At 44.0% G+C, this 26,962-nt stretch overlaps 1 protein-coding gene across 5 annotated transcripts; it reads left to right on the plus strand.

Annotated features, from left to right (window-relative positions):
* Nucleotides 1-3,413: 3,413 nt before the first annotated feature.
* Nucleotides 3,414-19,995, plus strand: CDCA7 (cell division cycle associated 7). Of its 5 annotated transcripts, none has more exons than XM_055289768.2 (10): nucleotides 3,414-3,530; nucleotides 7,539-7,664; nucleotides 8,078-8,314; nucleotides 12,018-12,254; nucleotides 12,611-12,688; nucleotides 13,586-13,780; nucleotides 14,247-14,387; nucleotides 17,316-17,465; nucleotides 18,159-18,295; nucleotides 18,636-19,995. In XM_055289768.2, exons 2-10 carry the CDS (start codon nucleotides 7,599-7,601, stop codon nucleotides 18,664-18,666), a joined length of 1,272 nt encoding a protein of 423 aa, XP_055145743.1. In that variant the 5' UTR covers nucleotides 3,414-3,530; nucleotides 7,539-7,598; the 3' UTR covers nucleotides 18,667-19,995. The 5 variants fall into 5 exon arrangements, with proteins under 5 accessions (XP_055145743.1, XP_055145744.1, XP_055145742.1 ...); XM_055289767.2 differs by having other exon boundaries at nucleotides 3,429-3,805; XM_063644716.1 differs by lacking the exon at nucleotides 3,414-3,530 and adding an exon at nucleotides 3,615-3,805 and having other exon boundaries at nucleotides 8,210-8,314.
* The last annotated feature ends 6,967 nt before the right edge of the window (nucleotides 19,996-26,962 follow it).

Consider the following 26,962-nt stretch of genomic DNA (forward strand, 5'->3'; position numbering starts at 1 on the left):
GGCGTGAACCCGGGAGGCGGAGCTTGCAGTGAGCCGAGATTGCGCCACTGCACTCCAGCCTGGGCGACAGAGCGAGACTCCATCTCAAAAAAAAAAAAAAAAAAAAAAAAAAAAAAGAATTTGGAATGGTAAATGATCAATGGCTTCAATTTAAGGTTACCAGCTGCATTCATCCCTAATAAGAGAGTCAGCTTGCCCTTTGAAGCTTTAAAGCCAGACATTGACTTCTCTCCAGCTATAAAAGTCCTGTATGGCATCTTTTTCCAACAGAAAGCTGTTTTGTTTACTTTGAATATCTTTTGTTTAGTGTAGCCACCTTCATCATTATCTTAGCTAGGTCTTCTGAATTATTTGCTACTTCACTTTGTACTTTTATGTAATAGAGATGGCTTTTTCTCTTAAACCTTGTGAATCGACCTCTGCTAGCTTTCAACTTTTCTTCTGCAGTTTCCTCACCTCTCTCAGCCTTCACAGAGTTTGAATAGAGTTAGGGCTTTACTGTAGATTAGGTTTTAGCTTAAGGGAATGTTGTGGCTGGTTTGATCTTCTCTCCAGACCACTTAAGCTTTCTCCATATCAGCAATAAGGCTGTTTTGCTTTCTTATCGTTCGTGTGTTCACTGGAGGAGCACTTTTAATTTCCTTCAGGAACTTTTCCTTTGCATTCACAACTTGGCTGTTTGGCACAAGAGGTCTAGCTTTCTTCTTATCTCGGCTTTCAACATGCCTTCCTCACTAAGTGTAATCATTTCTAGATTTTGATTTAAAGTGAGAGATACGTGACCCTTCTTTTCATTTCAATACTTAGAGACCATTGTAGAGTTATTAACTGGCCTAATTTCAATATTGTTCTATCTCAGTGACTAGGGGGGCATGAGGAGAGATACAGAGACAGGATGGTTGGTCAGTGGAACAATCAGAACACATACAACATTCATTGATGAAGTCTGCCATCTTATATGGGTACAATTTGTGACTCCCCAAAATTATTACAACAGTAATAGCAAAGATCACTGATTGCAGATCACCATTATGGATATAAAAATAATGAAAAAGGTGAAATATTGCAAGAATTACCAAAATGTTACACAGAGACACTAAATGAGCATGCGCTTTTGGAAAAATGGCACTGATAGGCTTGCTATCCTTAGGGTTGCCACAAACCTTTAATTTCAAGCATAGTGCAATAAAATGAGGTACGCCGCTATTCTCAAATTGCTCTGCAAAGTTAAAAATTTACACTACTAACATCATTGTGGGAGTTTCTCATATTCTTAACAATATCTGGTCTTATCAGGAGCTTTATTTTTATTTATTTTTTTTTTTGAGACAGAGTCTCGCTCTGTCACCCAGGCTGGAGTGCAGTGGCACGATCTCGGCTCACTGCAAGCTCCGCCTCCCGGGTTCACGCCATTCTCCTGCCTCAGCCTCCCAAGTAGCTGGGACTACAGGCGCCTGCCACCACGCCCGGCTAATTTTTTTGTATTTTTAGTAGAGACGGGGTTTCACCGTGGTCTCGATCTCCTGACCTCGTGATCTGCCCGCCTCGGCCTCCCAAAGTGCTGGGATTACAAGCGTGAGCCACCGCTCCCGGCCTTATCAGGCGCTTTAAATTTTGCCAGTCTGAGTGAAATTGTATCTCCTGTGTCAGAGGCATTTGAACTAGAGCAACTCCATCTTGAATAGGAGCTGGGCAAAATAAGCCTTGAGACCTGCTGGGCTGCATTCCCAGGAGGTTAAGGCATTCTATGTTACAGGAAGAGGTAGGAGGTCAGCACACGACACAGGTCATAAAGACCTTGCTGATAAAACAGGCTGCAGTAAAGAAGCCAGCCAAAACCAAGATGGCGAGGAGAGTGACCTCTCGTTGTCTTCACTGCTACACTCCCACCAGCGCCGTGACAGTTTACAAATGCCATGGCAACATCAGGAAGCTACCCTACACGGCCTAAAAAGGGGAGGCATGAATAATCCACCCCTTGTTTAGCATACAATCAAGAAATAACCATAAAAATGGGCAACCGGCAGCCCTCGGGCTGCTCTAAGGTGTAGCCATTCTTTTATTCCGTTACTTTCTTAATAAACTTGCTTTTCCACTTTACGGACTTGCCCTGAATTCTTTCTTGCGCAAGATCCAAGAACCCTCTTGGGGTCTAGATCGGGACCCCTTTCCAGTGACACTTGTTTTAATTTGCATTTTCCTGATTACTAAAAAGACGAATAGACCAGAGATCCTATCTTTAAAAAACACACACACCAAATTATTTTCTTGTGCCTCCAGGAAGACTAAAAATTTCCCTATCAGAACCTTTCACAGGCAAAGTGACTTAATCTTCCCCTGCTTCATGGATCTAGTAATTCCAAATTTTCATATATTTAGCTTTAGTGGCACAAAATTATATTCCCAAATGTTTATTCATTCAACAAATACTTACTGAGGGCCCTATAATTCTGTAATTTCACCACCCACCGATAGCCTCTCCACCTGGCACTCACCTTTTAGACCTTGAGCTCTTTGTCCCTTGCACAGTGGCAGAGTGATCACTGGGTAGGTATATTTAAGAAAGGCTGGAAGACTCCTTCCAATCCATTGTCCTCCGGCATTATTTACTTGCTCACAGTTTTTGTATTCACTACACCCAGAGAGGAACACAGTATGTCCATGCACTCTCTTACTGCAAAGGAATTAATTATTCCCCAGAGAAAAGTTTCGAAATGAGGGGGAAATGCGAATGTTTTCATTTCAAGCGCTTGTTTTAAATGTTGAGTATAATTAGTGTCTTATAAAGAAACTAAATTTACTTTCTCTTCTAGAAGCAAGTTTTTTGCTCTTCACACACACAAAAAGCCTCACTTTATTTCATTTTTTCGTTGTAATACCAAGTTTGGTTAAAAGGACAATGAAAAGTATTTCTCGTTCGCACTGACTCAGGGTAGTTCTCAATTCCGAAGACAGAAAAGATCATCAAGCCACAATTGTTCAATCTTTAGTTTCTATCCTCAACAGATAATCGTTAAAGGTTAACTATACTATAGACGTCTTCATCAAGCTGCTGCGGCTTTTCTTCTACTTTGAAAACCACAAGTCTAATGTAAAACAAGTCGGCTTCCTGTGCTTTTTGGAAAGAAAGATCAGGATTTAACTCATTTTATTGCTTCAGACAATGGTGTGGTTCCCAGATAAGAGGTGCTACATCCAGGGGCGGTGAATTGGATTATGAAGGGTGGAGTTCGTGCTGGATTCTATGATTTTTTAAATCTTGTAAACCGCACGCAACAATGAAAGTGCTAAATGCCATGGTGCGTGACCCGCGCCACACTCACGCTGCTCTCCTTTATCCCCCAGACTCCACTTTTCCTCCGCCACCACGAAAATTCATGCAAATCAGCCAGCTAACCCCGGGGCAATACGAACCATTTTCGCGCCACTCGCTCAGGACTGCGCAGCTGCACAAGGAGAGTGGTCCCCGTAGCCCCTAAAGCGCCCCTTCTCAAAGCGGATTTTAGGAGTGGCCAAGGCTATCCTTTGAGGTCAGAATATATAGGGGGGCCGTGTTTTTTCCAGGGGGCCATCTAGTCTTGCGCCGTGTCTGGCCGTTACCACAGCTTGCAGGACCTGTGTCCCAACGCGGGAAAGACAGCCCGAGTCCCGCCCCTCCGGGCCTGGGTCGGCGCGCCCCGCCTGCCGGCCGCGCTGCTGCTGCTCCTCCTGCTGTGGGACCGCTGACCGCGCTGCTGCTCCGCTCTCCCCACTGCAAGCGCCGACCTGGGCACCCTCCACCAGCATGGACGCTCGCCGCGTGCCGGTGAGGGCTGGGCGGGCGAACCCGAGGGGCGGGCGCGGTGGGTGCTGGACGCAGGCGGGCGCGGGCCGACCCTCTCCAACTCCGCAGCCTAGCGCTGCCTTATCAACTGGTGGCCTGCCTAGGCGTTGCCCTCTTGGGCAAGCCCCTGATTTTGTGCACCTGGAATAACTGAGGGCCAGGGGGACGTTCCTGCATGGCGTGCTCACCCGAAGTGCGGGCGGCGTGGAGACTTGAGTCGTTTGCAGGATGGCTAGCAGCGCTGGAAAGCCCTAGCTAGGCACGTGCGTCCGCCAAAGGCCGGACAGCGACCCGGAGGACTGGCCGGTCCCGGTTGTGCCTGCCGGGCAGAGCCGGCATGCCTGCCCCCTGGGAGTTTGTCCCGCAGCGGCCCAGCCCTTTCCCGCACACAACTCGGAGCCAGTGTGTCGGTCGCCGCGTCTATACCCGCGCTCAGTGGGTGGCCCTTGAGCGCGCACCCCGCCCGGCAAGAGCCGCGTCCGCTTCTAACCGCTGAGAGCCAGCGCTTTTGAGGTTTAAGGTCTTGCGAACCGGTCTCCTAGAACTTGGGTTGCGCACGCAATGTGAAGCGACCGTAGTCCCGGGCGGTGGTTAAGTGCATTTAAAGGGCTTGGTGGGCCAAACCGTTCGCCGACCATTTGCTCGTTTCCCACTTCCTCCACCCCAAACCCCAACCCTCGAGCCTTACTCTTAGCTGCAGGACGTTGCTCTGAGTGGAACGTTACTTTTTGCTCTAACGGAAGCCAGAACGTAGGGTCGGGCTCCTGGAGAGGGTAGAAGAGTGGGGGTTGGGTGAAACGGAAGACAATGACATGTTTAAAATAAATATCAGGGGTTAGGGACCCACGCGGGGGAGAACAGGTTCGCGGGGGTGGGTGCGATGGGGCGTGGTTTCAGGGCTGAGTCGCCGCCCTGGTGGAGCTGGGCATTGGCTTTCCGGATGAAGAAAACCATGTGTAGCTGGTCTTGGAACCTGACATACCTGGGTTCAAATTTGAGCCGCCATGGGACTTGAGTAATCCATTTCGCCCTCCTAAGCCTCAGTTTCCTCATTGGCTAAGTAAGAATAACGATAGCACCTTTGTTGCAAAGAATTAAACCTGACGTGAAAGTGTACTTAACATAGTGCCTGGCACGAAAAACGCCTACTATAAATGGTATTAGTTATTACTTACCTGCCAAAGAAGTTCATCTCCGTCTTGACTATTTGCTGCTTTTTTGTGGCTTTTCCTCCAAAGATACATTTGCCTGGTAAATAACTCTTGGCTTGTGCTGACTTGTTAAAGCTCAGCATGTATTTCTCGGACAGCTTCCAATAGAATGCCGCCTTTGAGGCTGTCTGGGGCCTCTGACTGCTTGCAGGTAGATTGATGAGTAAAGGGTGGTAATTCCTGCAGTAATGCGAGGAACACTGCTGTTTACGAAGATGGCAGACTTGAGTTCTCCTTCCTGCCCCTGTGATCTTGCAGTCTATTACACCTTCCTGGGGCCTTGAATATCCTCATCTGGAAAATGGGATCTGAGATCCTTTTCAGCTCCCAACATTTATTGTGTCGCAGGCTGGAGTACAGTGGCACAATCACGGCTCACTGCAGCCTACTGGGCTCAAGCAGTCTTCCTACCTCAGCCTCCCAAGTAACTGGGATTACATGTGCGCACCGCCACACCCGGCTGATTTTTGTGTTTTTAGTAGAGATGGGGTTTCACCATGTTCCCCACGCTGGTCTCGAACTCGTGGGCTCAAGTGATCCTCCTGCCTTGGTGTCTCAAAGCGCTGGGATTACAGGTGCGAGCCACCCCCCTACACATACACCTAACCTTTATATTTAGTAGCTCTACCTTTTACACATTGCCCTGCCTTGTTAAGAAGAGGGCAAAAGACAAAAACTTCCTAAGATGATTGAACGGAGTTTACTTAGGGGTATAGGGATGTTGGGGGTGCCATCATCATGAAAATAACTTTATTTGCAAGAGACTGAAATGTGTAATGTTAGGCAAAGAAGGAGGGCAAGAATGTTCTGGTCACCTGACATCTTACATCTTAGCATATTTTGTAGAACCTATAGCAGTGCTTGCCCTTTCAAAGTTTTCAGTATAAGGAATCACTTCTGCTATTCCATGGCCCCATTTAAGAGAATAAAAACACATGACCTAATACAACACTTAAGAAATCTCGTTAAATATTAAGAAATGACAAACCACTATCCTTTTTTTACACAAGATATTAGATGCCAAGTGCATTTTCTGAGAGCAGTGCCAGGCTGTTCAGTATTTACGAATGAATGAAGCATTTCTATATAAGTAATTCGCACTTTATAAAAGGACTTTTAAAAACTTAAGTCTTGTATAGCAAAGGGACAGCAGCAAGAACTGAATGACAGCCTCAAGTAATAGAGTGCTAAAATGGAATCAGGTATCCTACCTGCATTTGGAGTGCTATTTGACCTTTAACTTGGCTCCTTGTACCATTTGTTGAAGGGTTTGATGTATTTGCTTTGTAAGGACTTCTGTGGAAATCACGATAGCCCTCTTGATTGGAACGGGGCCTGCTTGGAAGCCTGCCATCTTGAAGTAGAGGTCCTGCCCAGTTTTTGTAGTTTGTGAAATTAGCATCACAGTACATAGCCCAAAGCTTACATAAAAATACCTCATTAGCTTGATTTTGGCTGAGGTGGAAAAATCTTTCTGCCATTTTGTACTTTTGAAATTTCCTTTTAGAAGTACAGTTTAATTTTTTTAAAACAACAGGTTGGATTTTAGGAGTTTAGCATTAAAATCTCCTGTGGAGCTCAGTATAATGCTAAGAGCTAAAGATTAGGGGCTCATAAAGGTGGGTTGAGAGGTAGCTCTGCAGATGTTTGAATAAATTGATAAATATCTTTACAATTTTCCTGCAAAGGGATCCCTTCTTAGAATTTGACCTGGTTTTGGCTGGGCGCGGTGGCTCACACCTGTAATCCTAGCACTTTAGGAGGCCGAGGCGGGCGGATCACGAGGTCAGGAGATCGAGATCATTCTGGCTAACACGGTGAAACCCCGTCTCTACTAAAAATACAAAAAATTAGCCGGGCATGGTGGTGGGCGCCCGTAGTCCCAGCTACTCCGGAGGCTGAGGCAGGAGAATGGCGTGAATCCATGAGGCGGAGATTGCAGTGAGCCGAGATCGCACCACTGCACTCCAGCCTGGGGCGACACAGCGAGACTTCGTCTCAAAAAAAAAAAAAAAAATTTGACCTGGTTTTAAAGATTTTTCGGTCCAGGTACAGTAGCTAATGCCTGTAATCCGAGCCCTTTGGGAGGCTCCAGTGGGAGGATCGCTTGAGCCCAGGAGTTTGAGACCAACCTGGGCAACATAGCAAGACCCCATCTCTAAAAAAAAAAAATAAAATAAGTTAGCTGGGCATGGTTGCACATGCCTGTAGTCCTGTCTACTCAGGAGGCTGAGGCAGGAGGCTTGCTTGAGCTCAGGAGTTCCAGGTTGCAGTAAGCTATGATCTCACCACTGCACTTTAGCCTGGAAGACAGCGAGATCCTGCTTCTTACAAAAAAAGAAAAAAATTTTTGTAGCAGTTAACAAACTTCCTTTTCTATGTAGGGTATGATAAATGGACATATCTACTTTGTGCTGTTTGAACCTACTAAACTAAAAAAAATGACGTCTTTAGTTAAATAAAGTAAGCATCACACTTAATAGGATTGCTGTTTCCATTTGCAGCAGAAAGATCTCAGAGTAAAGAAGAACTTAAAGAAATTCAGATATGTGAAGTTGATTTCCATGGAAACCTCGTCATCCTCTGATGACAGTTGTGACAGCTTTGCTTCTGATAATTTTGCAAACACGGTAAGTGCTGCCTGAGAATAAACAGAATTGAGTCTGCAGTGCTTAAAATGCCCCAGATGCTTTATGCGTGATTAAAACTGCTTGCTTTTTGCCTACATTTCTATACAGCCGTTATGAAAATACAGTATGCACTATAATTTCATTTCACTTTTTGCTGTGGTTCTAGGTAGTAATTGTTGGAGGTAGATTAGCTACTTATTCTATCCTTTTGAAATGTCGCCTAACCTAACATGCATGATGATTTGCCATAACAACTCAGAAATCATTTGTAAACCTCTGAACCATTTTTCTTTGTAACAAAAGCTGTTCTCTTGTAGTGCACTTGTAAATGTGATTTGCTCTCTGCACGGTTTATGGAAAATTGGTTCTTGAAAAAGAAAAAAAATGCACAACCACATTTATTTATTTTACAGAAACCTAAATTCAGGTCAGATATCAGTGAAGAACTGGCAAATGTTTTTTATGAGGACTCTGATAATGAATCTTTCTGCGGCTTTTCAGAAAGTGAGGTGCAAGATGTATTAGACCATTGTGGATTTTTACAGAAACCAAGGCCAGATGTCACTAACGAACTGGCCAGTATTTTTCATGCCGACTCTGACGATGAATCATTTTGCGGTTTCTCAGAGAGTGAGATACAAGATGGAATGGTGAGTTTGAGAATTTCACCAGTTTCAAGAAGTAAGATACATTTAGAGGCATGACATATTTTTTAAAAACTTTTTCTTATGATTTTGATTTTAGTCATGCAAGCAGACTTTGTTGACCTTTTAAAAATTTTGAGTATTTTCTTTGTGTCTTAAAGCAGTGTTTATTAATGTAGTCGGACTTATAAATCATGAACATTTTGTAGGCTCTGAAAATTTGGAAACTGGTAAGATAAAATTGGCCAATCTCCAGATTTTCATTACCACAAAAATCCAGCCTAATCAGGAAGCACACTAGTCCTAAATATTATCTACATTTGCATTTAAGTTCAAGTGCCCAGCCTAGTGCCTGTCATAGAGCAGACCTTTGATAAATGTTGGTCTCATCGTATATCTGTGGCTGCATCTTGAAAACCTGTGATAACTTATATGCAGGAGCTCCATTGAGGGCCCTTCCTGCTGCTACTTTTGCTCCTTGGTTGGCTTTTCCTATGCACGCTACCTTCCTTTAACTGCTGCTGCCACTGTTGTGCTGTGCCTCGGTCCCACTCTTTCTGAGCATACTGTTTAATTCTGCACACATTCTCCTGTTCCAAAGACTTTCTCAACAAAGGAAGCGGTGCATTCACTGATAATCAAGTGCATGCTCTTCAACTCACTGGTCTGACGTGGATCCACTGCCTGAGGATCACGGTTTGAGTAATATTGATACAAGTGGCAGTGCCTGGCCAAGGAGTGTTTTGGTCCAAATCAGTGCTTACTGGAGTTTGTTGCAGGGGGACCAGGCTGCAGATCTGGATGTGACACAAACATTGTCAATAGCCTGAATAATTTCTGGGCAGTGTTTCAGTTCTTTGAAGATACTGTCATGATTAATAAAATGCCAATTCATTATAATTGTTAGGAACTCATGAAAGGTTTTTGTTGTTTTGTACTCTCTCAATCCATGGACACTAAAAGTACAAAAAGCTGTTTGTGGGCATGTAAGACTTTTTTGAGACAGGGTCTTGCACTGTCAACCAGGCCGGAATGCACTGGTGTGATCATGGCTCACTGCAGCCTCCACCTCGTGGGCTTAAGCGATTCTCCCTCCTCAGCCTACCCAGTAGCTGAGACTACAGGCGTGTGCCACCATGCCTGGGAACTTTTAAAAATTTTTTATAGAGATGCGGGCTCACTTCGTTTCTCAGGCTGGTCTCGAACTCCTAGGCCCAAGCAATCCTCCTGTCTCGGCCTCCAAAAGTGCTGGAATTACAGCCATGAGCCACCTTGCTGGACTTGATAAATATTGTAATGTTAAAACTGAGTCTTTATGGGTGAAATTCTGGGACTTTATGGGTGATTTTTTTTCTTCTCTCTCTTTTTTTACCTGCAACCATTACCATAGTCAATTTTGGAATACCTTTATGACCCCCAAAAATGACTCTGTACCCATTAACAGTCACTCCCTATTCTTTCCCAACACCCCCAGCTCCTGGCAACCATCAGTCTGCTTTCTGTCGTCATAGATTAGCCTTTTCATAAAAATTGAATCATGATATGTGGTCTTTTGTGACTGACTTCTTTCACTTAGGATAATGATCTCAAGGTTTATTTATGTTGTGGCATGTGTTAGTTCTTCATTTTATTGCAGAATATTCTGTTGTGTGAATCAACCACATTTGATTTACCCATTCATCAGTTGATGGGTAAGTGGGTTGTTTGCACTTTTTTTGGCTATTATGAATAATGCTACTGTGAACATTCATGTACAAGTTTTTGTGTAGACGTATACTCTTAGGTATATACATAGGAGCAGAATTGTGGGTCATGTAGTAACTGTTTAACCTTTTGAGAAATAGACGAAGTGGCTACACCAGTTTACATTCCTACCAGCAGTGTGTGAGGGTTACAGTTTCTCCACATTTTTGCTAATACTTTTTTAAATTTTCCTCTTTCTTTTTTTTTTTTTGAGACAGAGTCTCACTCTGTCACCCAGGCTGGAGTACAGTGGCATAATTTTGGCTCACCACAACCTCCGCCTCCTGGGTTCAAGCGATTCTTGTGTCTCAGCCTCCGAGTAGCTGGGACTAAAGGCGCATGCCACCACAACTGGCTAATTTTTTATATTTTTAGTAGAGACGGGGTTTTGCCATCTTGACCAGGTTGGTCTTGAATTCCTGACCTCAGGTGATCTGCCCATCTCAGCCTCCCAAAGAGCTGGGATTACAGATGTGAGCCACCATACCCAGCCTTCCTTTGCTTTTTAGCTCTATCTACTATGAAGTGGTGTCTCATTATGTTTTTTGATTTTTTTGTTGTTGTTGTTGGAGACGGAGTCTTGCTCTGTAGCCCAGGCTGGAGTGCAGTGGCGTGATCTGAGCTCACTGCAACCTCCGCCTCCTGGGTTCAAGTGATTCTCTTGCCTCAGCCTCCCAAGTAGCTGGGATTACAAGCATGTGCCACCGTGCCTGGCTAATTTTTGTATTTTTAGTAGAGATGGGGTTTCACCATGTTGGCCAGACTGGTGTCAAACTCCTGACGTCAGGTGATCCGCCTGCCCCCGCCTTCCAAAGTGCTGGGATTATAGGCATGAGCTACCGCACCTAGCCTCTCATTGTGATTTTGATTTACATTACCCTTTGGCTAATTTGGATAAATTTTTAATGATGAAAACCTATATTACTTTTGGAATCTGGAAATATTTTTATTTTGAGCTTCTAAAAGTAGATTAGAGAAGTACCTAGAGAAGTCAAATTTATAGACAGAAAATAGGATGATGGTTGCCAGGGGTGGAGGGAAAGAGGGAATGAGGAATTACTGTTTAATGGGTATGGATGGAGTTTTAGTTGGAGAAGATGAAAACATTCTGGAGATGGATGGTGGTGATGGCTGCACAACAATGTGCATGTATTTAATGCCATTGACCTGTATACTTAGAAATGGTTAAAATGATCAATCTTATGTATATTTTATTGTATATTTTTTAAAGTAGAGAATTGAGATATGTTAATATAATTTAATATTGCCATAAACATTGAAGCCATATTTATAGGGGAACACATTTTTTTCCCCTTTTTTTTTTCAAGACAGGGTCTGGCTCTGTAACCCAGGCCTGGCATACAGTGGCACGAACATGGCTCACTGAGCCTCTGCCACCTGAGCCCAAGCCATCCTCCCACCTCAACCTTCCAAGTAGCTGGGACCACAGGTGTGCGCCACCATGCCCAGCTAATTTTTGTATTTTTTTTTTTTTGCAGACACGGGGTTTCACCATGTTGCCCAGGCTGGTCTCAAACTCCTAGGCTCAAGTGATTCACCCGCCTCAGCCTCCCAAAGTGCTGGGATTACAGACATGAGCCACTGCACCCAGCCAGGAGAACACATTTGTTCTTGTCAGAATTCTTTTAAAATACGTAAAGATCTGTTTCTAAAGAAATGAAAAGCAGGTGGTAGGAATTTTAACATTTAAAAAAAAGGCTCAGAACCACAGGCCTAGGGACTATGAAAATAGCTTATAACAATGTGGTCCAGATAGGCTACATGGAATTAAACTGCACTCTGTTGATTGTTGTACTCTTTGTGGTTCCTGATTTTGTTACCCAGAGGTGTCAATGTTCAGTTAAAATTCATTTCATACAAGTGTCTCATTGAAAAGGGACTTTGTAGTCATACTGATGCAGCTTGTCTGCTGATCAAGTCCTAATGACTCAATTGTTGTGATTAGAGGCTGCAGTCAGTTCGGGAAGGCTGTAGGACCCGCAGCCAGTGCAGGCACTCTGGACCTCTCAGGGTGGCGATGAAGTTTCCAGCGCGAAGTACCAGGGGAGCAACCAACAAAAATGCAGAGTGCCCCCAGCCCTCAGAGAATTCTGTGACTGATTCCGACTCCGATTCAGAAGATGAAAGTGGCCTGAATTTTTTGGAGAAAAGGGCTTTAAATATAAAGCAAAACAAAGCAATGGTAGGTATCTGACTTTGTGTTAGAATTAATTTTTCCTAAGTGACTCATTACTTAAATCTGTTCCATCACGCAAAAAAGTTATTTTTTTCTATTACATGAATAAAAAGTTATTTTTGTTTATCTGTGAAGTCTTCAATGTGTGCCTCAAAATGTGTTTCTTTCCCTGAACTACTTTTTTTTAATCTGTTAAAGACCTGGTTAAGTGTATAGGGGAAATCAGAAACTTTGAATGTGTCAGCTTACTATCAAATATAAAACCATGAGGAGATGTACTTGAGTATTTTCCAGAAGTTAGTTGCTCATTTTCGGCAGTTATTCTAAGCCAATGATATCAGTTTAATTTCCTCCCTTTTTAGCTTGCAAAACTCATGTCTGAATTAGAAAGCTTCCCTGGCTCGTTCCGTGGAAGACATCCGCTCCCAGGCTCCAACTCAGTAAGTACTAGTCCTTGTTTATATACATAGTGTTTTGGGCACACCTAAGGTAGATCTGTGTTGTATTTAAAAATCTAATTTCTTTATTTGTGTGGCCTTCTAGACAAACGAAGGGGACCTAGAGGAAACCCCCTGACAGATCTCTGGATGATCCTCCTTGAATCCTGGGCAGTTTGGTCTCTCCTTGCTGTGCTCCTGTGGCACTAAACTCCTTTTGATTGGTTATTTCTTTCCTTCCCAGCTAGACTAAGCCCCTCATGGGCAGGTAATGAAGATTGAAAACTTTTTTCTGTTCTCCAGTGTGAGCACATTCCTCCTACATGGTAGATGTGCAATAGATGTTTTTAAAATTGGAGAATGAAAATAAAAGAAGAAAATCACAATTTCTTATCAAGTCGTAGCTTGGTATCATATAAAATTGCATTCTGAGGAATTAAGTTGGTATAACTCAGGGAGATTTGGTGTGTCTGCTGTGATAGAAAAGATTTCTTTTTCCTGCTTTTCCCTGAGGAAAGGAAAGATGGAAAGAGGGAAACCATACAGATACCCCTCTATTTTGCAGTGTAGAAACCGAATGTGTTTCTACAGGGTCAAGAGACATCAGAGAAAAATTTTTTTTTAGAGCAGAAGATCATTTCTTATATCTTCATTAAGTAAAAGAATAAATAGCTCATCTCTCAAGTTGAAAGAAACTGGGCTTGGTTTTACAAAAGCAAAATTAAGATGGCCATATAGGTTTTAGGCTGATTTTGCCATGCATTATGCAAAGGGCAAAGAAAAAGAAAAAATAGAGCTCTCTTTACTTAAAACATCCTTAAGGAGAAGCTATGAATTCCCCAAAGTACTACTTCTCTTTATTATGGAATAAATGGATTCCCTTATGCGTGCTTTGTTTAGCAATCCAGGAGACCGCGAAGGCGTACATTCCCGGGTGTTGCTTCCAGGAGAAACCCTGAACGGAGAGCTCGTCCTCTTACCAGGTCAAGGTCCCGGATCCTCGGGTCCCTTGACGCTCTACCCATGGAGGAGGAGGAGGAAGAGGATAAGTACATGTTGGTGAGAAAGAGGAAGACCATGAACGGCTACATGAATGTGAGTTCTCCACATTGGTACTTGCTCTTCTGATTCTCATCTTCAGTAGGCCTGGCATCATACACAGCACAGGTACACACACGTCCTTAACACCAGGCGATCCATAGTAAATGTTTTCCTCTAACCATTCAGAATTGTAAACGTCACATAAGCTTACTTGGTAATTTTATTAGCAGGCGAGAATTGGGTTTTCTTCATCTCTTCTTAATTGTAGGCATCGTTTCCAAAATGTCCAGTTACGGCTACAGTAAGCATATGGCCTGCTCCCCTACCATAAGCTCTAGGAGAGATTTCCAGGTTGAAGTTTGTGTGAAGAAATTACAAGTCAAGTATCTGAGATTCAAAGCTGGGGAGAGCCAGTTTTGAATCTCTGTTTCATATTTGAATCTCTGTTTTTCAGTTTTGAATCTCTTTCAATCAGTTTTTCAGTTTTGAAGCTCTGTGTTTTGTATTCCTTGTAATGCAGGAAGATGACCTGCCCAGAAGTCGTCGCTCCAGATCATCCATGACCCTTCCGCATATAATTCGCCCAGTGGAAGAAATTTCAGAGGAAGAGTTGGAGAACATCTGCAGCAATTCTCGAGAGAAGATATATAACAGTTCACTGGTGAGAGCCTCTAAATTAACCTGAGAATGTAAACATCTGTGAGGGGAAGAGAGCTTCTGTCCCTAAGTGTTGCCCAGGTTCTAAAGGGCCTAGCATGTGAAATGTGTGCCTATATGTTTTTTCCACACAAGGAAGGAAAAGTTTTACAGTATCCCTGGGATTTAGCCCTTTTTCACAGTGGAATTATCTGCTTAGTAAGTCTGTAGTCATGGTAAATCTTTTCTCCTAATTTAGAAATCAATTCATTCAACATATATATATATTTTTTTTTTTTTAATTTTTTTTTTATTAATTTTTTTTGCATACAAAAACAATAAACATTTTCTAAAAATACATACAAACAAAGATGCGTATCAAACATGTTAGGAAGGTTGCACATGGGAAGTCGGGGAATAGAAATGGGGGTGGGAGTTAAAATAAATGAGAGAGGGACTTTATATGGATCAGTGATAATAACTCAATCCTCTATTTGACAAAGAAGAGGGAGAAGGAAGAGGAAGAAAAAGAAAGTGGGATAAAGGATCAGAAAGGGAGGAAAATAGAAAAAATTAGAGTATGACTCCAGGGTGGACCTGTTTTGTTGTCATTGAGTTGGTTGGTTGGTTTGTCTGTTGTATTCTTCATGTTTCGCCAAGTTGGCCAGACTGGTCTCGAACTCCTAGCCCGAAGTGATCAACCCGCCTCGCCCCCCAGAGTGCCGGGACCACAGGCGTGAGCCACCACGTCCAGCCCCCACATTGCTTCTGGCCTCCGTGGTAGACCTCCCAGACGGAGCGGCCAGGCAGAGGAGCTCCTCACTTCTACCCAGACACGGGGCGGCCGGGCAGAGGGGCTCCTCACTTCCCAGACGGGGCGGCCAGGCAGAGACGCTCCTCACTTCTTCCCAGACGATAGGTGGCCGGGCAGAGGCGCTCCTCACTTCCCAGACGATGGGTGGTCGGGCAGAGGCGCTCCCCACTTCCCAGACGATGGGTGGCCGGGCAGAGGCGCTCCTCACTTCCCAGACGATGGGCGGCCGGGCAGAGGCGCTCCTCACCTCCCAGACGATGGGTGACCGGGCAGAGGCACTCCTCACTTCCCAGATGGGTGGCCGGGCAGAGGCGCTCCTCACCTCCCAGACGATGGGTGGCCGGGCAGAGGCGCTCCTCACCTCCCAGACGATGGGTGGCCGGGCAGAGGCGCTCCTCACCTCCCAGACGGGGCGGCCGGGCAGAGGCGCTCCTCACTTCTTCCCGACGGGGCGGCCGGGCAGAGGCGCTCCTCACTTCTTCCCGGACGGGGCGGCCGGGCAGAGGCACTCCTCACTTCTTCCTGGACGGGGCGGCCGGGCAGAGGCGCTCCTCACTTCCCAGACGGTGGGTGGCCGGGCAGAGGCGCTCCTCACTTCCCAGACGATGGGTGGCCGGGCAGAGGCGCTCCTCACTTCTTCCCGGATGGGGCGGCCGGGCAGAGGCGCTCCTCACTTCTTCCCGGACGGGGCGGCCGGGCAGAGGCGCTCCTCACTTCCCAGACGGGGCGGCCGGGCAGAGGCGCTCCTCACTTCTTCCCGGACGGGGCGGCCGGGCAGAGGCGCTCCTCACTTCCTCCCGGACGGGGCGGCCGGGCAGAGGCGCTCCTCACTTCCTCCCGGACGGGGCGGCCGGGCAGAGGCGCTCCTCACTTCCTCCCGGACGGGGCGGCCGGGCAGAGGCGCTCCTCACTTCCTCCCGGACGGGGCGGCCGGGCAGAGGCGCTCCTCACCTCCCAGATGATGGGAGGCCGGGCAGAGGCGCTCCTCACTTCCCAGACGATGGGTGGCCGGGCAGAGGCGCTCCTCACTTCCCAGACGATGGGTGGCCGGGCAGAGGGGCTCCTCACTTCCCAGACGATGGGTGGCCGGGCAGAGGCGCTCCTCACTTCCCAGACGGTGGGTGGCCGGGCAGAGGCGCTCCTCACTTCCCAGACGGTGGGTGGCCGGGCAGAGGCGCTCCTCACTTCCCAGACGGGGCGGCCGGGCAGAGGCGCTCCTCACGTCCCAGACGGGGCGGCCGGGCAGAGGTGCTCCTCACCTCCCAGACGGGGCGGCCGGGCAGAGGCGCTCCCCACCTTCCAGATGGGGTGGCGGCCGGGCAGGGGCTGCAATCCCAGCACCCTGGCAGGCCAAGGCAGGCGGCCGGGGGGTAGAGGCTGCCGCGAGGCCAGACCACGCCACCGCACTCCAGCCCGGGCAACACCGAGCACTGGGTGAGCGAGACTCCGTCTGTAGTCCCAGTACCTCGGGAGGCTGAGGCGGGCAGAGCACTCGGCGTCAGGAGCTGGCGACCAGCGTGGCCAAGATGGCGAACGCGTGCCTGCATCCAAAGGAGAAAAGGCAGGCAGCGCGCCGGCAGTCCCAGGCAGTCCGCAGCGCGGGCAGCAGCAAGCCGAGTAGATTGTAGCCTGGGCCGGAGAGGGAAAGAAAGAAAGGAAGAAAGGAAGGAAGGAAGGAAGGAAGGAAGGCAGGCCATTCAACATATATTTATTGCATATCTATTATGTGTATATACATAGCCAGGTGCTGGGGTGTGGTGGTACACCAAAGATAAAAGTGGATTTGGGTAGGTTATTTTTTAATAAGACCTTTTCTTAAAGGAAAGTGGTTTTACCACACCAGGCTAATTTGTATATTTTTAGTGGAGATGGGGTTTTGCCGTATTACCCAGGCTGGTCTCGAACTCCTTGGCTCAAGCGATCCACTCTTCTCAGTCTCCCAGAATGCTGGGATTACAGGTGTGAGCCACTGCACCTGGTTGAGTTATTTTTCATACCCTGGCATGTACATGTGTATGCAGAGATTCATAGACAAAATGTAAGCCTATACTACGAAGAGGGACATTCTGTAAATATGCTATTTTCTCTGTTGAAAAACAGTGGTTTTTTTGTTTTTTTTCTTTAATTGCTTATTTGTAGGGCTCTACTTGTCATCAATGCCGTCAGAAGACTATTGATACCAAAACAAACTGCAGAAACCCAGACTGCTGGGGCGTTCGAGGCCAGTTCTGTGGCCCCTGCCTTCGAAACCGTTATGGGGAAGAGGTCAGGGATGCTCTGCTGGATCCGGTAGGTGCCTGCCAGGGGTTGGTCCTGTGGGCTTGAAGGTCAGCCACAAACTGTGGTGAGGCCAGAAAAAGGCATTGGTGAAGGGGTGGAGCGCTTTCTGTTATGCGGTGCTCTTCTGTTTTTTTAAGATGGAGTATCATTCTGTCACCAGGCTGGAGTGCAGTGGCGCGATCTCAGCTCACTTGCAACCTCCTCCTCCCGGGTTCAAGCGATTCTCCTGCCTCAGCCTCCCAGGTAGCTGGGACTACAGGCACGCGCCACCACACCCAGCTAATTTTTGTATTTTTAGTAGAGACAGGGTTTCACCACGTTGGCCGGAATGGTCTTGATCTCTTGACCTTGTGATCCACCTGCCTCCGGCCTCCTAAAGTGCTGGGATTACAGGTGTGAGCCACCATGCCTGGCCCAGGGTGCTCTTAATTCAGAACACAAATGAATTCAGAGTGATGGTGCTGCATAGGCATGAGCCGCTTCTACAATACTCGGGTCTGAACTGTCCCTGGGAAGTTGCTGCTCCATTTATCCCTGGTAGCTGCTTGTAACTTCCACTCCTGGAAGGAAGCATTAGGCATGACTAATGCATATTAATCATATAAATTTTTAACCATAAAGAAGGGGTTAAATGTAATGTAGATAAGTTGGGGGGGGAAGTAAGGTTTAACTTAATTGTGCCGTTTGACAATCCTCCTTCAGAACTGGCATTGCCCGCCTTGTCGAGGAATCTGCAACTGCAGTTTCTGCCGGCAGCGAGATGGACGGTGTGCGACTGGGGTCCTTGTGTATTTAGCCAAATATCATGGTTTTGGGAATGTGCATGCCTACTTGAAAAGGTAGTGGGTGTTTTTTTTTCTCTTCCACATCTGAATTTTATATTCATTTATGTCTTAATGAAAAGATGATAGATGTCAGAAGAGTGGTTATCTCTGGCGGGGTGGAGACTGACTGGAACACAGGAAGGGATGGGAACATTTTCTGTCTTTACTTAGGTGGTGGTAACCCGGGTGGATGGGTGTGTATGAAAAAGTCAGGTTATATACTCGAAGATGTGTACACCTGACCATAGTGATGTTATAACTCAATAAAAATGTTTTTAAAAATGAATTAGGCTTTCAAAAGAGAATCCTTTGGTTGAAAACTATGTTCTGACACGTTTCCTTTTGTCTTTCACAGCCTGAAACAGGAATTTGAAATGCAAGCATAATATCTGGAAAATTTGCTGCCTGCCTTCTACTTCTCAAATCTTTCTTGTAAAAGTTTCCAATTTTTTCACTGAAACCTGAGTTAAAAATCTTGATGATCAGCCTGTTTCATAAGAAACTCCAATCAAATTAATCTTAGCAGACATGTGTTTCTGGAGCATCACGGAAGGTATATTGCAAGTTACACTTTGCCCTCCTGCAGTTTCTTCTCTGCTCCCAACCCCCATCTCATAGCATCCCCCTCTATTTCCAATGCTCCTCTCCAACCGCTTAGTTTCTGAATTTCTTTTAAATTACAGTTCTATGAAAGCATATTTTATTTACTTGGTGTTGAAATAGCCCTCATAAAACCTAAGCACTTGGAAACACAGTAATAGTGTTAACTAACTAGATCTATTGAATTTCAGAGAAGAGCCTTCTAACTTGTTTACACAAAAACGAGTATGATTTAGCATTCATACTAGTTGAAATTTTTAGTAGAATCAAGGCACAAAAGTCTTAAAACCATGTGGAAAAATTAGGTAATTATTGCAGATTGATGCCTCTCAATCCCATGTATTGCGCTTATGTTACAAGTTGTTGTCACAGTTGAGACTTAATTTCTCCTAATTTCTTCTGCCCGAAGGGTAAGTGGTGCATCCAGCTTACACAATCATGATTCAAAGGTTGGTGGGCAATGCAATACTTAAAATAATGATGGAAGAGCTATCTGGAAATTATGAGTAGGCTGATTGGAATTTTCAGTATAAAACTTTAGTATAATTGTAGTTTGCAAAGTTTATTTCAGTTCACATGTAAGGTATTGCAAATAAATTCTTGGACAATTTTGTACGGAAACTTGATATTAAAAACTAGTCTGTGGTTCTTTGCAGTTTCTTGTAAATTTATAAACCAGACACAAGGTTCAAGTTTAGATTTTAAGCACTTTTATAACAATGATAAGTGCCTTTTTGGAGATGTAACTTTTAGCAGTTTATTAACCTGACATCTCTGCCAATCTAGTTTCTGGGCAGGTTTACTGTGTCAGTATTCCCCCTCCTCTTTGCATTAATCAAGTTATTTGGTAGAGGTGGAATCTAAGTGTTTGTATGTCCAATTTACTTGCATGTGTAAACCATTGCTGTGCCATTCAATGTTTGATGCATAATTGGACCTCGAATCGATAAGTGTAAATACAGCTTTTGATCTGTAATGCTTTTATACAAAAGTTTATTTTAATAATAAAATGTTTGTTCTAACTTCTCTACTTTTTTAAAAATAATCTTACTGTACTTAATTCTAATTTTTTCCTCATATTTAAATAAAAGGCCATTTCCACCTTTTCTAAAAAAGTCTCCCTTTTGACTGAAGTTTCTGAAGTTCTAAGGTCAGCTCGTTTGAAAGGACCTCACTAGGTGACAGGACTAATACCTGTGATCAGAAAACGGGCTGAGACAACCACAGTGCCTGATAGAAAACGATACGTGCCCATGAGGTTTTGTAGTGTTTTCTTTTCCTTTATGATGTGCTTTACAATACCTGGCTTACTTTTATCAACCATTCAAACATACATTAAATGCATGCTGTGCCTTGAGGCTTGTTCCAGGACTGAGAGAATTAAAACCAAAAAGGCATGGTCTAAAAGCTCTCGTAGCCCAATTCTTTTTTTATTTTTTATTTTTTGTAGAGACAGGTCTTGCTATGTTGCTCAGGCTGGTTTCAAACTCTTGGGCTCAAGAGATCCTCCTGCCTCGGCCTCCCAAAATCATAAAATTACAGGCAAGAGCCACCACCACACCGGCTGTCCAATTCTTTAGACCAGGGGTTGGCAAACTACAGCCTGTGGGCTACATGCTGCTGCAGACTTTATTCATATGGCATATGAACTAAGTATTTTTTTTTTTCCATTTGGAAAGGGTTGTTAAATAAGCAGAGACAATATGGTTCACAAAACCTAAGGTATTTACAACCTAGCACTTTACAGAAAAAGTTTACTGTGTCTGCTCTAGAGTTATTTGAGAAGCCATGTTTACCCCATACTCATCTGGGGAGACGAACAAGCTAAATGAAGTTGTACAACTGGTATTCTATGTAGATCCAAAAGAAATCAGTAACTTTGTTTTTGTAAACTTTTTGGGTCTTAACCCAAATTATAATCCAACCTTATTGGATATGTAATTGGGAAGCTTAAATGTTTAGAGTTCATATAAATTAACGCTTATTTGGAAAAGTTTAGGTGTTAACCATGTTTTAATAGGAAGTAGAACTAATGTGGTTTTCATTAAAAATTAACTATAACAGTTGATTTGGATGGTTTATCCTTAAAGGATTTACAATCTAATAGGGGAACTAAGATGAAAACCCAAAAATAATGTTCTCAGCAGGAATGAAGAGAAAAAAACTAATGGGCATTTTCCCACCACCAGACATTTTAAAACATGGGTGAGCTCCTGGGTTTTGCGATGATCCCATTTTATAATAAGGAGCCTTAGGTCAGTTGCCCAGCCTCAGCCTCGACTGTGGGAGCCCACGGGGCCCACTGCAGAGCTCCACAGGCCATCCTGAGTGGAGAGAACTCGGGTTTTCACAGCTAGCTGTGAAAAGTGGTGTTAGGGTGGCTGTGCCCCAGGAACTGCTTTCATATTTGTTTCTTCAACCTGAGGTAGAGTTTTCTGAGGTAGAGATGGTATCTACGTTTTGATTCTTACTTAGGAGTTAAGAAATGAAATACGAACTAAAAAGGCTTTCACAATGAAGGGCAAAGGCTGCCGTTAGAGGGTTTTGCTGGAAGGTTTTGTTTTTGTTTCATTTTGCTTTTACAAGAAAGTGAGAGGGGACTTCTCATTGCCCCAGGAATGAAATGGGGTCACTGGGAGAATGGAACTAAAGGTCTCAGTGCTTTAGGAGAAGATGAGAGTACGGGGACGGTATTAGGTACCCAGTCCTGAGGGGAATAGGGGTTTTATGTTAATGTTAACCTCACATCCATTAGGTGTCTGAAAGAATGGGGAAGTAAATCTAGATAAGTTGAGAAAAATGCCCAGTATCACACAGCTCCAAAGAGGCAAAGCTAGGCCAAACACCAGAGAGAGGATTTTATTCTTTTTTTTCCTCTTTAAGCTGACTTTGCCTTAGCAGTCAAAGAAGAAGAGCGGGTTTTTGATAAGGTTCTGGCAGGGAGAACAAGGGCATCTTGGGTGCTGGGTCCAGCCTGGCTGATGTGGCTTACTGCAGAAACCCTGCTGAACAGGGAGGCTGGCAGGGCTGGAAGGGGTCTGAGCGCTTGTGTGGATCAGGGGGTTGTACTGGAGGTGAAGATGGGTGGAGAGCAGGTTCAGAAGGAATGAGGCAGTGGGACAGTAGGAAACCAGAGCCTTGGATGATCCTGCATGGATGTTAGAAACCTCCGAGGTTGTAACTGAAGGGCATGAGAATCCTGGGGGTGGAGAGGACTCCTTAGATAACTACGAGGTTGGGGAAGGAGAAGGAAAAGCAGAGGGAAAGAAAACTTCCTAGCAGCCGTTGCTGTGAGACAACGGAAGAGGGTCTAGAGCTTGGGGTGGCAGTAAAGAGCCAGGAATCTGACTGGGACTGTAAGGGATGGACTCCCGATTGCAGAGGAACTGGTACATTCCAGAGAAAGTCCTTTATCCATTATAACATCCAGGTGATGTAAGCATTTGAGGGAAGGAGCAAGGAACAAAAGAGATAGCACTCAAAGCTGAAAGCCATGAACATTTTGTTTTTTTCCAATCTGTTTGTATTTTGTTTATATGGTAGCACTTAAACTACATGTGCAACTGTTAGCATTGAAATTTGGCTCCGGTGTGGTCTTTGGTAGCTTCTTTTGTTTTCTGGTAAGATTCAATGTTACAGGCTCACTCTTACACATTCTCTACCCTAAGCCTGGAGTCAGCCATTTCTCCCAAGTGCTTTGTTTTTAAAACATTTCTTTTATATCTATTAATTTTTAGTATATTTGTGTATATATACATATATACACATGCATACATAGGCTTATACATATTGGTATTTATATGTAAAATTAACAGTAATGTGGCTATGTATACATATATGGCTTCAGAATTATATATGTATATAGTACACATATAATATAGAATATAACATTATATATTAAATAATATAAAGTTATATATTAAAATATATAATATAAAATTAATATGTAATATAAAATTATAATTATAATTGTATAGTAACACAGAACTATAGTACATATAATATGGCTTCAGTATAATTAGGCTGGGCGCAGTTGGCTCCTACCTATAATCCCAGCAGTTTGGGAGACTGAGGCGAGAGGATTGCTTGAGCCCAGGAGTTCAAAACCATCCTGGGCAACATAGTGAGACCCTGTCTCTACAAAAAATAAAAAATTAGGCCCTGATTTTTAAAATGTAAACATTATATATATATAATTTTTACCCTCCTATTGCCTTTCAGATAAATGATAGCATACTACTTACTACATACTCTTTTTACCTTGCCTTTTTCACTTAACTATATATATGGGAGATAAACATAATTTTATTATACAAAGAATTCTAGCCGGGAGCAGTGGCTCATGCCCGTAATCCCAGCACTTTGAGAGGCCGAGGGGAGTGGATCACCTGAGGTCATGAGTTTGAGACCAGCCTGGCCAACATGGTGAAACCCCATCTCTATTAAAAATACAAAAATTAGCCAGGCCTGGTGGCACACCTGTAATCTCAGCTACTTGGGAGGCTGAGGCACAAGGATTGCTTGAACCTGGGAGGTGGAGGCTGCAGTGAGCCAAGATCATGCCACTGCACTCCAGCTTCAGCAAGAGAGCGAGAGTCTGACTCAAAATAAATAAAAAAAAAAGAATTCTGAAGTTACAATCAGTACTCAAACGTATGAACATGGAGTTAAGCTTTAGAGTTTCAGAGGAAAAAAAAGTATTGTAGATAATTGTTTTCTGTTCTACTCAAATGCCCAAGGACAGACTGTTCCCTGGACTTATGCTAGGAAAGTCAAATTTCGGCCAGGCGCAGTGGCTCACACCTGTAATCTCAGCACTTTGGGAGGCCAAGGTGGGCGAATCACTTGAGGTCAGGAATTTGAGACCAGCATGGCCAAAATGGTGAAACCCAACCCAGTCTCTACTAAAAATGCAAAAATTAGACAGATGTGGTGGTATGTGCCTGTAATCCCAGCTACTTGGGAGGCTGAGGCAGGAGAAGCAGGAGAATCGTTTGAACCTGGGAGGCGGAAGTTGCCACGAGCAGAGGTTGTGCCACTGCTCTCCAGCCTGGGCAACAGCCAGACTCGGTCTCAAAAAAAAAAAAAAAAAAAAAAAAAAAAAGTAAAATTTCCCCTCCTCACACACTTAGTAGGCAAGCCATATCAACAGGAACCAGTATTTCAGTTTTATTTTATTTTTATTTGGTTTTCCATACTTTAATAGACTAATCCTTAAGTTTGTCTTCTAAATTGAATAGCTATAAATGTTTTTCACTGCTTAATGACCATCCACTGTGTTTTTTTGAGATGGAGTCTCGCTTTGTCCCAGGCTGGAGTACAGTGGCACAAGCTCGGCTCACTGCAACCTCCGCCTCCCGGTTTCAAGTGATTCTCCTGCCTCAGCCTCCTGAGTAGCTGGTATTACAGGCGCCCGCCACCACACCTGGCTAATTTTTGTATGTTTAGTAAACACAGGGTTTCTCCCTATGTTGGCCAGGCTGGTCTTGAACTCCTGACCTCAGGTAATCCACCTGCCCTCAGCTTCCCAAAGTGCTGGGATTACAGCCGTGAGCCACCATGCATGGCCTGTTTTTTTTTTTTTTTTTAAAGTAGTAATCACCACTGGCACTTGCCTGAATTTCCAAGATGTGACCATTTTGAGTACCCTAATGCTTAAGGAGGAAAAATATGTAAATAAAATTCCTTTATGCAAATGCTTTCTGCAACTCTCATTGCCAGCCAAATTCTTGTAAATCATGATAAACAGATGCTACTGAACAAAATGAGTAAGTAAAATTATGGAGATAGATTCTATTTATCTTGTTTTTCAGTGTTGGGGAGGGAGAAAAGGATATCAACTAAATTTTTTCTGTGCATGATGATTAGGGCAGACACCAAGAACTCTATTAATTGATTTCAGCAAGGCAGGATTTGGGACTCAGCTAGAGAGCTGCCCCTGATAAGGGAAAAGTTCTATTGCCACTTTGCTTGACCAGAGAACTGGGTTTGGAAACAATTCAATATCAACTTGCTAGGTCTCTGCCTATTGTTCAGCTTTTTGTTGCTTTTTTTCTGCCAACTTTTAAAAAAATTGTAGTAAAATTCACATAACATAAAATTTACCACTTTAACCATTTCAAAGTATACAACTAGATGGCTTCCAGTACATTCACAATGTTGTGCAACCATCATCACTATGTAATGCTAAAACATTTTCATCACTCCCAAAAGAAACCTCATACCCATTAAAAAGTCACTCCTTTTTTTCCTCTCTCCAACCCATGAGAACCTATTGCTTTCTGTCTCTATGGATTTGCTTATATTCTGGACATTTGGAAACATACAGTAGGTTGCTTTTTGTATCTGGCTTTTTTGTTTTTCTAAACAGACAGGGTCTTACTGTGTTACTCAGGGTGGAGTGCAGCAGTGTGTGATCATAGCTCACTGCATCCTGGAACTCCTGGACTCAAGCAATCATGTCACCTCAGCCTCCCAAGGAGCTGGGAATTACAAGCATGAGCTACCACACCAAGCAGGGTTCTTTCACATACTAATTCATTCATGTTAGGCCGGGTGCAGTGGCTCATGCCTGTAATCCCAGCACTTTGGGAGGCCGAGGCAGGTGGATCACTTGAGTCAGGAGTTTCAGACCAGCCTGGTCAACATGGTGAAACCCCATCTCTACTAAAAATATAAAAACCAGGTGTGGTGGCGGGTACCTGTAATCCCAGCTACTTGGGAGGCTGAGGCACGAGAATCGCTGGAACTGGGGAGGCAGAGGTTGTAGTGAGCCTAGACTGCACCATTGCACTCCAGCCTGTGTGACAAGAGCAAGACTCTGTTAAAATTAATAAATAAGATTCATCCATGTTGTATGTATCATCATTTTATTCTTCTTCATGCCCAAATATTCCATTGTATGGATATACCACAATTTATCCATATATCAGTTGGTGGACATTTTGGTTGTTTTCACCTTTTGGCTAGTGTGAATAGTGCTGCTATGAACATTTCACTTACACATTTTAGTTTGAACACCTAATTTCAGTACTCTTTGGTATATACCTAGGAGTGGAATCACTGAATCATATGGTAATTGTATGTTTAACTTTCTGAGGAGCTACCAAACTTTTTCATAGTGGCTGCACCATTTCACATTTCTACTAGTAATGTGTGAGGGCTCCAGTTTCTCCACGTCCTTGCCAACACTTGTTATTTTCTGGTTTGTGTGTTTGTTTTATAGACATTCTGGTAGGCATGACATGGTATCTCATTGTGATTTTGGATTCCATTCCTTAATGACAGATGATGTAGAGCATACTTTTTTGTACTTTCTGGCCATTAGATTATCTTTGGAAAAATGTCTACTTCAGCCCTTTGCCCATTTTATTTATTTATTTATTTAAGAGACAGGGTCTTGCTGTGTCACCCAGGTTGGAGTACAGTGGCATGAGCATAGCTGACTGCAGCCTCAAACTCTTGGGCTCAAGTGATCCTCCCACTTGGCCTCCCAAAGCACTGGGATTACAGGCGTGAGCTACTGTGTTCAGACCCTTTGCCCATTTTAAATTGGTTTCTTTTCTTTTTGTTTTGAGTTTTAAGAGTTCTTTATATATTCTGGATATTAGATCTTTATTAGATATGTGATTTGCAATTATTTTCTCCCATTTCTGTGGGTTTTCCACTTTTATTTTTAACAGCTTTATAGAGATATAATTCACATACCATACAAACATTTGAAATGTTCCGTTAAAGAATACAATCAATGGTTTTTAGCATATCCACAGATATGTACAACCATCACTACTGTCAACTTTAGAACATTTTCAGCACCTCCAGAAGAAACCCTGTATCCTTTAGCTATTATCCCTACCTCTCATCCCTGCTTCCCCTAGGTCTAAGCAACCACCGACCTGTTAATACTTTCTGTCTGTATAGCTTCCCCTATTTTGAACTTTCATATGAATAGAATCATGAAGTATGTGGACTTTTGTGGCTGACCTCTTTCATGTGGCGCATAGTGTTTTCAGTGTTATCCATGTTATAGTGTGTATGAGTACTTCATTTCTTTTTATGGCCAAATAATATTCCATTGTGTGG

This window comes from Symphalangus syndactylus, chromosome 8, assembly GCF_028878055.3.
Source record: "Symphalangus syndactylus isolate Jambi chromosome 8, NHGRI_mSymSyn1-v2.1_pri, whole genome shotgun sequence".
Classification (NCBI taxonomy): Eukaryota; Metazoa; Chordata; class Mammalia; order Primates; family Hylobatidae; genus Symphalangus; species Symphalangus syndactylus.